This window comes from Hemitrygon akajei, chromosome 12 (genome assembly GCF_048418815.1).
Source record: "Hemitrygon akajei chromosome 12, sHemAka1.3, whole genome shotgun sequence".
NCBI lineage: Eukaryota > Metazoa > Chordata > Chondrichthyes > Myliobatiformes > Dasyatidae > Hemitrygon > Hemitrygon akajei.
The window spans coordinates 27402229-27415151 of NC_133135.1; the positions used below are offsets into that span (position 1 = coordinate 27402229).

The following is a 12923-nucleotide window of genomic DNA, read 5'->3' on the forward strand; positions in this document are numbered from 1 at the left end:
TCTACTTGACCCAGGAAAAGTGGATGACAGGCTCTCGATTCGACCCAGAAACAGTGGACGACAGGCTCTCTACTTGACCCAGGAAAAGTGGATGACAGGCTCTCGATTCGACCCAGAAACAGTGGACGACAGGCTCTCGACTTGACCCAGGAAAAGTGGATGACAGGCTCTCGATTCGACCCAGAATCTGCGAACGGCAGGCTCTCGACTCGACCCAGGAAAAGTGGATGACAGGCTCTCGACTCGACCCAGGAACTGCGCATGGCAGGCTCCCGACTCGACCCAGTCTCAGCCAGCCAATAAAATGACAGAATTCGTATCTTACTTGGAATAGTGGCAAAACGGCCAGCAACTCAGCTGGACACGAAAATGACTGAGTTCACTAAGCGGCCTTGGCACTGAAGCAACTAGAGTCCATGATTCTCAGCATAGCCGCCTTGCTGAGACGACTGGCTTCCAGTAACTGGTTACTGGTGACGAACTTCTGACAATGGTCCAGCAACTGAGTAGCTGTAACCCAGAGCCTTTTATGCTGCCAGTTCGAAATGAAGATCGGTTGCCTTAATCAAGGTGCCCAAAAGAACACGGGGAAAAGGAAATAACTGGAATGAGGAGCGCATGGACCGGACCATGACATAACTGGGATGTTTTCATGACAACAGTGATGTGAACCCTGAATGCAAATTGAGCCTTCCAGAGCAACTACAGCAGATGACAAGAAACATGCGGAATCTGTCTCTATGTTCTTCCAAGAGCCTTTTCTCCTGGATTACCACTTCCTTACATAGGCTCACCATCAATCCTATCCATTCGGTAAAGTGCACAGCTGTATAGAGGTACAGAGGAAGACTACTCGAAGAATGTAGATATCTGTCATATGTGCACAGTTTTGTGCTCTAAGAGAATGCTAAGTTCCATCTGCAAGCAACTTGATGTTCTTGTAATGCAAAAAGCTGCAATGGATGAGCTCTTACTGAAGTTCTGTGAACAGATTTTAGCTGTAAGTGGACACAGGAGGGATACTAATGAGCATCTCATTGCCTCCGGTGACAACAGGATTCTACACGTTGACAATTTGCTCTTCATCATCACACTGCTAGGTTCAGGCAGCTATTACCCTGCAACTATCAAGCTCCTGGACAGGTGTGGATAACTTCAATCACCACTACCCTGAACTCATTTAAAAGTTACAGATTCACTTTCAAGGATTCTTTACAACTCTTGTTCTCAGTGTCATTATTTTTATTTGCTCAGTTTGTATTCTTTTTCTCCAGGATGTTTGTCAGTCTTACGTATAAATTTTTGTAAATTATATTGTATTTATTTTTCTTTTCTGTTATTGCCTGCAAGACAATAAATCTCAAGGTACATATGGTACATACATTTATAATAAATCGACTTTGAACTTTGTCAATAACACGTAGTCACCACACCACTGCAGATTTTTCTCAAACTGGAGCAGAGGAATGTCAAATGAAAACAGATTGTTAACCTATAGTCACTAGCAGTAGAAACCAGTCTTCCGCCCCTGCCCACTGCTTCACCAGCTCTTCAACTCACATTCAATTTCACTGTGAGTAGAGTCCCAAGGAATGAATACAACATGAACTAGGATTTTGTATCGTGGGTTTAGTTAACTGGCTCACTGAAGGTTGAAACAATGGTGGAGTGGTCTGTATTCCAATAAAAAGCTGCACCAATGTCCACCCAGTCCCCTAAGGGTAAGCTGGTGTGCAGCTTCAGCACATTGATGAGTATCTTTACACGGACACTTCATCATCTGCCAATACTGCCTCTCAGGCACCACGTTCACATATACCCTACGACCTGCTCCTTCAGCCACCTCTGGGCAGCATTCTGAAGTCAGCCCATCTAGGATAAGAGCTTCTCACGCAATACAACACAGTAAATTTTTTCAGATTCAAATGGAATGGAAGTAGTGTTTTCTTTAGCCACACTGTGATAGTAGGGGAAGTGCTGGAACTTCTAAACCTAGACTAATGAAACAACAGGTACACTTTTTTTTTTACTTTAAAACTAAGTTACTTTCATTCATGTACAAGTAACCTTTTAATGTTATAAAGAATGTTTATCCTGATATCCATATAGCGCCTTAAGTAGACATTTTGAGATGAAACCAGTACTATGTACAGCTTACACAAAATGCTGGAGGAACTCAACAGGCCAGACAGCATATATGAAATAGAGCAAACATTTGATGTTTTTGGCCAAGAATCTTCATGAGTCCTGCTGAAGGGTCTCAGCCCAAAACGTTGACTGTTTACTCTTTTCCATAGGCGCTGCCTGGCCTGTTGAGTTCCTTCAACATTTTGTGTGTGTTGCTTGGATTTCCAGCATCTGCAGATTTTCTTGTATTCATCCTACTTACAGCTTGTTCAATTGAGAAGGAAATACAAAAGAGCTAAATAGTAAAAGATCCTATTTATGCTGTTATTAGTAGAAATGAGCATTGCATACATCAATAATATCATCAGCAACATTAATCACATTGGAAAGTCCTACTCAAAAATGCATGGTCCAGTTTTCCAACCAATGGACATTTAAAAGGAAATGTATGCAAGCATGTCCAAACAGGACCAAATTATCTGTCCAATCCAGTTTCTAGGCTGGTATTACTGAAAGGTGCCAGAAGTTAAGAAGCAAACTTGTATCACTAGTCATAGAACAAGCATTCTTAATTTGGCATAATTTGGCAATCTGAAGTCTAAGAACTGAAGTATACAGTGAAATATTGCTAAAATTTAACCAGTTAAATGTAGAATGTTTTCCAATATGCAATGTTTGTAAATTTCTGGCTAGTTGTTCAGGTAGAACCATTTTTTGATAATAGCTTTGGAGTGCAATTATTTATTTTGTAATGAACCATGGAAGAACTCACCTCAGGGAATTCACCATTACAAATCCCATTAATGACATACGGATCGAATGGATAATCCTTACCTCCTTGCATGGATCAGATTGGCAAGTGAGTTGCAAAACAATTCAGTCTTAAATTTCCCTAGAATATTAAAGGTAATGAATTCTGTTTCTGTTTAACTATGTCGTATGAGATAGTTCTCATATTAATGTTTAATCATATGAGGTATGCCTCACGGTTCAACAATGATGTCAGCTTGTGGACTAAAATCTTTCGTTTCTTTCAGATTCCACAAGATCCGTTCAGCACAGATCCAACCCAAGCAGAACAACAGGAAATTTTAACTCTGTGTCTTAGCCCTTCAGAAGAGACTCTAATTGCCAGCACCAATAAGAATCAGCTGTATAGTCTCTCGTTATCTTATGGAGAAATGAGCAAGGTAAGCTGCTCAAGAATGACAAGATTTGTTTAAAGTGAGCGGTCAGCAATCAGAAATATACAGAACAGCATTAAGTCTAAATATAATACAAATAAGGTAACAGTAGTTTTGAAATAGTTCAGAATTGAAAAGTGGTAATTTAATGACCATGCAACATAGAAAAGAGAACAGTATAGCACCATACAAACCCTTCAGCCCACAATATTGTGTGATCCTTTAATGTAATCCAAGATCAATCTAACCTTACCCTCCCAGATAGCCTTTTACATTTTTTTCATCCATTTGCCTACCTAGGAGTTTTTAAAAAGGTTCTAATGTATCTGCCTCTGCTACCACTCCACATAGTGCATTCCACGCACCTACCAAACTGCATATAAAAATCTACTTCAGCATCGACCCTAAACTTTCTCCAAATACGTTAAAGTTTTATGCCCCCTTGTATTAGCCATTTCCACCTTGGAAAAAGTCTCTGGCTGTCCACTTTATCTATGCCTGTTATCTCTATAAAGTCACCACTCATCTTCCTTCTCTCTAAAGAGAAAAACCTACCCTCATAAGACATGCTCTCTAATCCAGGCAGCATTCTGGTAAATGTCCTCTGCACCTTCTCTAAAACTTACACATCCTTCCTATAATGAGACAACCAGAAATGAACAGAATACTCCATGAGCAATCTAACCAGTGTTTTATACAGCTGCAATATTATCTTGCAGCTCTTGAATTCAATCCTCCCTGCAACACTTAGCTAATGAAAGCCAACATACTATTCACCTTCTTAACCACCTTATCAACTTTCACTGCAACTTTGAGGTATCTATGGACATGAACCTCAAGGTCCTTCTGTTCCTTCACACAGCTAAGAATCTTGCCATTATCCCTGTATTCTCCATACAAGTTCAAATTTCCAAAGTGAATTGCTTCACAATTTCCCCAATTGAAGTTATAAACACTTGCCCAACAGTAGTATTTCACTGCATTATCAACATGGACAGATAGATACTTTATTGATCCCAAAGAAAATTAGTGTCACAGTAGCATTACAGGTGCACAGATCTACAAATATTAGAAGAGATGTAAGAAAGAATAAAAATTAAGTTACCTCAAATAGCCTAAGAGGAGGGGGTCATCACTTCCCCGGCTATAGGTTGACTCATTAAAGAGCTTCATGGCCAAGGCTAAGAATGACCTCATATAGCACTCATTGGAGCAGCACAGTTGTCTTAGTCTATTACTAAAAGTGTCCCTCTGTTTGGTCAAGATGGCATGCAGAGGGTGAGAAACATTGTCCAGAATTGCCAGAATTTGCCATAGAGTGCTTTGTTCTACCACAGCCTTTAGTGTGTCCAGCTTGACACACCGGTGTTGATCCATTCCCCCAGCACACCACTGCATAGAAGATTGTACTGGCGACAACAGAGTGGTAGAACAAGTGAAGGAGAGGCCTGCATACATCCTGTCCATTTGGAAGCTGATGTTTCTGTATTCTACTTAACAGCATATATAAAAGTATATTTTATGACATTTTAACAGGGAGAAGTGCCACAGTTTGAAATTCTTTCACAATCCTTCCATTCCAACATAATCACGGGTCTGGATGTCTGTATTCGAAAACCTCTCGTTGTCACCAGCTCTATAGATCGATCTGTTCGCTTGTGGAACTATGAAACTAAGTATGAAGTTTAAAATATGAATATTTAGAGAATAATATACAGCTTTGTTTATTTCAGTGACCATCCTATTGTCGCAAATAGCTCAAAAATGTAGACCACTCAGTAAGTAAATTAAGATCAATAATTTTCTTTTGAGCATCTTATAGGCCACTCTACTCTATGCTTTCTATTTCTTTCAACCTTTTTAAAGATTTTGCACACTAAACATAGCAGAAATATAAAACATACATGGATTATTTGCCCTCTTTGAGTTTATGTGCAATTAAAGTGAAGTAAAGTCAATTGGACAAGAGTTTGGAAGGTTAATGTAGGTGTTGGATGGGTTGGTAAAGAAGCTCAGAGAGAGGATATCTACAAGGAGATGGACAATAGTACAAAAAGTAGAGAGAATTACAAGGGAAACCTTGATCAGAAGAATGATTTGTATATGAAAAATGATTATTCTGGGGGTTTGGACAAGGAAGTGATATTACAGGGAGTGTGTGGTGTAGGCCTCCGTTAGTCTCGATAGACCATGGATTTGCGCCTTGGAAAGTTTCCAGGGTGCAAGCCTGGGCAAGGTTTTTTTTGATGGAAGACAGGCAGTTGCCCAAGCTTGCTATGGAACTGAAAGCTGGGAAAAATACACAAAAAAGACCTGTGCAGGAAGAAGCAGGAATCCTCATATTTCCCTTCAATGTGATGAGTCCTCCCTTGGTTACAGGTGCGTTTAGAGTTTGAGACCTGTGCCTTAACAAGCCCATCTTAGTGCAAATAACATCGAGATAAATATTACTTGCTGTCTGATATCTCCTTACATTACTAGTAGTGCTGGCACATGGAAATTTCACATGGTAAATGTCATTACAGAAACCTGCCTTCAAGCTGTGAGCTGCACCTGCTCCTATTTCTTGTGTTTATGCTACAATGTGGAACTAAAACATGGTACTAGAATACTAAATACACCACTGTGTATTTGGGTTTGAATACTAATTCTTTTCGGTATTGAACAAAACCATTGAGCTATGTAATGAAACTTATAGACCTCGCCTGGAATAAAACAATCCATTGTTTAATATACTGTGAAGTTAAGTACCAATATCACATTGGGTGATCTCTTTCCCAGTACTTTTTAAATAATTATTTTTATTTCTGATTATTCTTTCTTTTAGTGGTTTGGAGCTTTATAAGGAGTTCCAGGAAGAGGCATACAGTGTTGCTTTGCACCCATTTGGTCTATTTATTCTTGTTGGATTTTCTGACAAACTACGGCTTATGAATCTTCTAATTGATGATATCCGATCTTTCAGAGAATTCACAATTCGAAGCTGTCGCGAGGTCTGTATCCTATTGACGATGTTGTTAGAATACAGTAGATAGATAGATAGATAGATAGATAGATACTTTATTCATCCCCATGGGGAAATTCAACTTTTTTTCCAATGTCCCATACACTTGTTGTAGCAAAACTAATTACATACAATACTTAACTCAGTAAAAAATATGATATGCATCTAAATCACTATCTCAAAATTCATTAATAATAGCTTTTAAAAAGTATGATATTAAAGATAATTTCTAACAAGTTATCTGTTGTCAACTTGTCTCAAATTCAATTCAATACAAAAAAATGGGATGGCTGATCAATACAGATTTGTTTTTATTATAAGACTTGAACTTCCTTGGTCTTTTTTAATGATAAAATTAAAATCTGTGACCATTGTAATCTGTGTTTTTATACCATCATTTCTACCACTTGAAAAGGCAACACTACTAAGACTAATCTTTCCCTAATTTCAAGAATCACAAAACTCAAACAATATGCTGTCAGCTAATTAACGAGAGAGATTTTAAGTAGCTTTGGTATATTCCTAATGAATTTTAATTAAGACCAGAACTGTACACAATACCAAGTGTGGTTTAACCAATGTTTTTTTTAGCTGCAACATGACATCTTAGTCAAGTCACTTGTGTTGATGTTTCATTATTTAGGGCCATATTTATTTTAATTTATTTCAAAAATAAAATTGCCCAGACATTGACATAGACATGCCTATTGTTCTTCCATTATTGTTGGTTTCCCATAAGTACAGGAAAACTTTAACTGCAAATATATCCAAAAGTGTTCCCCTTAAAATCCTGGACTCTTTAGTGGAAAGGAAGCATTTCCACTCTGTCAATTTACAGATGATTCTAGATAATGTGAAAATTTCATCATAGTGAACATTGCATTTCTGGAAAGGGTATATGACAGCTTTGTTCTGAGGGAATCCACATTGCTAGACAATTTTAGTGGCCAGTACTAAAGTGATGGTTTCCAGGAGTCTAGGGTTATTCACATTTTCCTTGGATCCTTACATTAATGTGCTCAATAATGAAAGTAGTTGAGCATAGAATTAACAGGAACCTTCAAGGTACCAGGATAGTACTGAAAAATGTCATTGTTCTCTTCACAGTAAAATTTTCAGGGTAGATGCTGTGATTAATTCAGAATGCTGTGCTGTGCAGTGCTAACCAAGTTCTTGAGGATATTATGCAGGCAATAAATGTCTATCCTTCTTTCACAATTCAGATCCTAACAAATAAATGAAATTAATAACTAGAATCATTTTGTCATTTGTAATCTACTGTACTCTTATTGTCATGGAATTTAATTTTTTCTGCTTTTTTTAGTGTTCCTTCAGCCATGGTGGACACCTGTTTGCTGTTGTGAATGGAAATGTTATTCATATTTATTCCACAACCACATTTGAAACCCTGATTAATCTTAAAGGCCATAATGGAAAGGTGAGAATTGGGGCAATTATAAAATCTAGTAACTTTGTTGATCTATGATTTTCTTGCATCTTCTCCATTGACTGCTGCCATGGAGATTTATGGATCTTTTAAACAGTATATTTGTGAGACATTGGTAAATGAAATTCAGTATCAGTAAGTAGGGTTAAATCCAAATGATTATGCTATTCCTCTGCTCTGCAAAAATAATATGGTTTACAACAGATTAATAAACCACCAAGGGTAATTTCACATGATGGACTCTCAGGTAGATATATACAATTAGACTATATAAACTTTCATGTGAACGAATAAGGACATTAAAAGTTATAGTTATTGCATTCAGTATATTAAAATTATGTTGATAATGGTTATAGAAAAGGATATTAAGGATAACAATAGGAGCAATAAAGTAGATTTTAAATAGAAACAAAAACAAGTTATATCTACTATTGCAGCATATTCAACTGAAACATTGATTATTTTAAATTTTCTACTGCCCTTACTCACTCAAATCCGCCCCCATGTGAATTTTCATTCTGTGCTTCCGTCATAAAGCAGTTTGCAGTGGTGACACTGAGCTTTCAATCAGTATCACTTTATTGCTCTATCCCTCTCCCACTTTGACCTATCTGTACACCTGAGGAACAGTCCCTCATCTTCCATCTGCAATTAATGTAGAATTTGACAATTTCAGGAAACCACTTTGTTTTAACTTCTCCAGAGATGTAGCTGCACCTTTATATTTAAATTAATTTCCTTTTTTAACTTCTCTTCATAGCAAACATGAGGAAATCTGCAGATGCTGGAAATTCAAGCAACACACACAAAATGCCGGTGGAACACAGCAGGCCAGGCAGCATTTTGTGTGTGTTGTTTCTCTTCATAGCTACTGTTTTTTCAAGCAATATTAACTTGACAATTCTGGTTTGTATATCAAAGAGTATTATACTTTATGGAAACAGGCCTTTCAGCCAACTTGTGCCTGTGTTTGACCTATATCCCTCTAAACCTTTCCTACATATGTAGCTATACAAATGTATTTTAAATGTCATAATTGTACCTATTTCTACCACTTCCTCTGGCAGCTTATACAACATATCCGCCACCCTCTGTGTGAAAAAGTTGTCCTTCAGGTCCCCTTTAACTTTGTCTCCTCTCGACTTTTACCAATACTCTCAAGTTTTAGACTACACTACCATGGAAAAAGACCTTTTTCACTCTCTTCATAATTTTATATTCCTCTGGTAACTTCAACCCACAAATTTCTATGGTCTGGGGAAAAAACAGAGTCTATCCAGTATCTCCTTATAACTTGTGATCTTCAGACCTAGTAACATCCCTGTGAACCTTTCCTGCACCATTTCCAGCTTAATGACATCCTTCCTATAGTTTGGCAACCAGAACAGCACACAATACTCTAGTTGTGTTCTTATCAATGTCTTGTACAGTTGTAACATGGCATCCCAGTTCTTGTACACAATGCCCTGATGTACCAAATGCCTTCCCTGTCAATCTATATTGCCACTTTCAGGGAATTATGTACTTGTAACTCTTAGGTCCCTCTGTTCTACAACACTTCAAGGCACTGTCATTTGCTGTGTAAGTTCTGCTTGAGTTTAACTTACCAAAATGCAGCACTTCACATTTGTCCAAGTTAAACTCCATCTGCTATACCTTGGCTCACTAGGCATCACAGAGATTCCTCCTGTTCTCTTCACTTCTCCTACATGCATCTTAAAACTTGTTTTTTTTTAAAGTAATCACTTTACTTATTCTAATGATTGGTCATTGATCTGAAACGTTGACTTCATGTATGCTGGAAATTCTCCCAGCCAGAGGTTCTAAAAATACTCAAAGTCAAAAATGATACCTTGTGTAACAATGGCTATCTTAAGTTCAAAGTTTATAGTACATTTATTATCAAAATATGTATACTGTATTCAATCTTGAGATTCAGCATGGTAGCGTAAAGGTTAGCACAATGCTTTACAGTTACAGAAACCCAGGTTTAATTCCCGCAGCTGCCTGTAAAGAGTTTGTACGTTCTCACTGTTATCACGTGGGTTTCTTCTGGGTGTTCCAGTTTCCTCCCACAGTCATAACTGGTTGGTAGGTTAACCCACGCAACAAAGATGATCAAACAACAAATGTGTGAAAAAAAGAACAAATCATGCAAACAATTCAGAAGTAAACAAATAACGCACAGAACATTAACCACAGTGTCCCCCAAAGTGAGTCCACAGCCACGGAACCAGTTCAGCACTGAAGCCGATCCAGGAGCCTGATGTTTGCAGGCCATAGACACAAAATAAGTTAGCGCTGTGCCGATGGTTGCAGGGTCAGAGTCAGCTGTGGAGGCAGTTCAGTGCTGAAGCACCTTGATTAAATCGAGCAAATAGTAAAAAAAAATAAAAGCACATGGAACAAGAGCTGCAGACTCCATGAAAGGGAGTCCACAGCTGCGGAGCATGTTCAGCGTTGAGGTGAGTGAAGCTCGTCCAGAAGCCTGATCACTACAGCCCAACAACTGCACCCGACCCTGGCGGTGTGGAATCCCAGATTCCTGCACCTCCTGCTCTGGTAGCAGCGGGAAGAGAGGGAGACTGGTCAAATGCAGGCAGGCAGCATTTGTTTTCTGTTCTTGCTTCCTACGGTTTTAATCTTGTTCAATGCTTTAATCCAGGCGGAGTAATAGAGCCAATCACAGGTTCATGTTCGGTCATCAGGAATTGTTGCAGCCGACCCCAGCAAAGGCCGTCCCTAGCCGCAGCTGCACACTCTGTTCTCATCCTCAGTGAATACCCCAGGAGATCGTAAAAGTTTAGTCTGCTCTAAGATACGTCCTCATAAGGAAAATTACAGGTTGCAGTCAATCATCAGTTCAGGAAAAGTATATCTAGAAGAAGAAAAGGAAGACTATCTAGTTGTTTTAGTTATGACCAACTTCTTGATACAGTTGGTGGCAGTGTCTTTCTCCCATAGGATCCACCAAGGTGGAGCCACTCTTGCTTGTTCCTAGATACTTAATACTTTGTTGTCACCAAACAATTGATACTAGAGGGTACAATCATCACAGTGATATTTGTTCCTGCGCTTCGTGCACCCTGAAGTACAAATTTAAGTAAATATAATAAAAATTTAAATTATAAATCATAATTAGAAAATAGAAAAGGGAAATAAGGTAGTGCAAGTCAGGTCCAGATATTTGGATGGTACAGCCCAGATCCGGGTCAGGATCTGTTCAGCAGTCTTATCACAGTTAGAAAGAAGCTGTTCCCAAATCTGGTCTTATGAATCTTCATGCTCCTGAATCTTTTCCTGGAGGGAAGTGGGACAAAAAGTGTGTTGGCTGGGTGGGTCTTGTCCTTGATTATCCTGGCAGCAATGCTCCGACAGCGTGTGGTGTAAAGTGAGTCCAAGGATGGAAGATTGGTTTGTGTGATGCGCTGGGCTATGTTCACGATCTTCTGCAGCTTCTTCCGATCTTGGACAGGACAACTTCCATACCAGGTTGTGATGCACCCTAGAAGAATGCTTTCTACGGTGCACCTATAAAAATTAGTGAGGGTTTTAGGGGACAGGCCAAATTTCTTCAGCTTTCTCAGGAAGTAAAGGCGCTGGTGGGCCTTCTTGGTGGGTGCCAAGAGGCAATATCGAGCCAAGTTGGAAGCCCAGGCTAACCAGAGGGATGCCAGTAGACTATGGCAGGGTCTAAATGAGATCACTGGGTGCAAAGAAAAGGCAGGGAATATCAATAACTGTAGTGCTTCTCTTCCTGATGAACTTAACATATTCTACGCAAGATTCGAACAGAAGAGGAGCGTCCCGCCCCCTCTGGATGAACTGGACCTGGTGGCATCGAGATTCATCGTCACCGAGGAAGACGTTAGAAGAGCCTTCCTGAAGATAAATCCAAGGAAGGCGACGGGCCCAGATGGCGTCCAGGGACGGGTTCTCCGGGCCTGTGCAAGCGAGCTAGCTGGAGTGTTTGCTGAGATCTTCAACTGCTCCCTGCTTCAGTCTAAGATCCCCTCGTGTTTTAAGAAGGCAACGATAATCCCAGTGCCGAAGAAAAGCAAGGTGGCATGCCTGAATGACTATCGACCTGTGGCTCTAACATCAATTGCTATGAAGTGCTTCGTGCGATTGGTTATGGCACACATCAACCATAACCTACTGGTCAACCTCGACACTTTGCAATTTGCCTACCAGAGCAACAGGTCAATGGCAGATGCCATCTCTCTGGCACTACATTCCTCTTTAGAACACCTGGAGAATAAAGATGCATATGTAAGGCTCCTTTTCATCGACTACAGCTCTGCCTTTAATATCATCATTGCAAATAAACTGATTCCTGAGCTCCGGAACCTGGGTCTTAGCACTCAGATCTGCAGCTGGATCTTCAACTTCCTCACAGACAGGACCCAGGCTGTAAGAGCACCAGTGCCCCACAAGGCTGTGTACTCAGCCCTCTGCTGTACTCACTGTACACCCGCAATTGTGTAGCCAAGTTTCCATCAAACTCAATATATAAGTTTGCTGATGACACCACAATTGTAGGCTGTATTTTGGGTAATGATGAGTCTGAGTACAGAGAGGAAATTAAGAATCTGGTGGCATGGTGCGAAGACAATAACCTATCCCTCAACGTCAGCAAGACGAAGGAATTGGTTGTTGACTTCAGAAGGAGTAGCGGACTGCACAACCCCATCTACATTGTGGTGCGCAGGTGGAACAGGTCAAAAGCTTTAAGTTCCTCGGGGTGAATATCACAAATGACCTGACTTGGTCTAACCAAGCAGATATCAGTCCAGTCATAACACTTGTAGTCTCTTCTTTGTCTAACCCTATTGCTATCTCTGGATTCCAGGAATTAATCCTTGCCTGCGGCCCACTTCTAATCTACATGAAGCTCCTCAATAATATCATAAAAAAGTAGTGAGGTAGTGTTCATGGGTTCAATGTCCATTCAGAAATCAGATGTCAAAGGGGAAGAAGCTGTATCTGAATTGTGGAGCGTGTGCCTTCAGGCTTCTGTACTTCTTTCCTGATGGTAACAATGAGAGCAAGGCATGACCTATGTGATGGGGGTTCTTCATGATGGATATCATCTTTTTGAGGCATCACTTTTTGAAGATTTCCTGGATACTACAAAGGCTAGTGCCCATGATGGAGCTGA

At 39.8% G+C, this 12923-nt stretch overlaps 1 protein-coding gene across 1 annotated transcript in view; it reads left to right on the forward strand.

Moving 5' to 3' along the window:
• cfap57 (cilia and flagella associated protein 57) overlaps positions 1-12923 on the forward strand; it is a 75044-nt gene that overhangs the window by 18125 nt on the left and 43996 nt on the right. Inside the window, exons 5-8 of the mRNA XM_073062762.1 lie at positions 3165-3317; positions 4848-4987; positions 6139-6304; positions 7640-7753. Coding sequence (XP_072918863.1) covers positions 3165-3317; positions 4848-4987; positions 6139-6304; positions 7640-7753 — 573 coding nt within the window. The remainder of the gene's footprint in view (positions 1-3164; positions 3318-4847; positions 4988-6138; positions 6305-7639; positions 7754-12923) is intronic.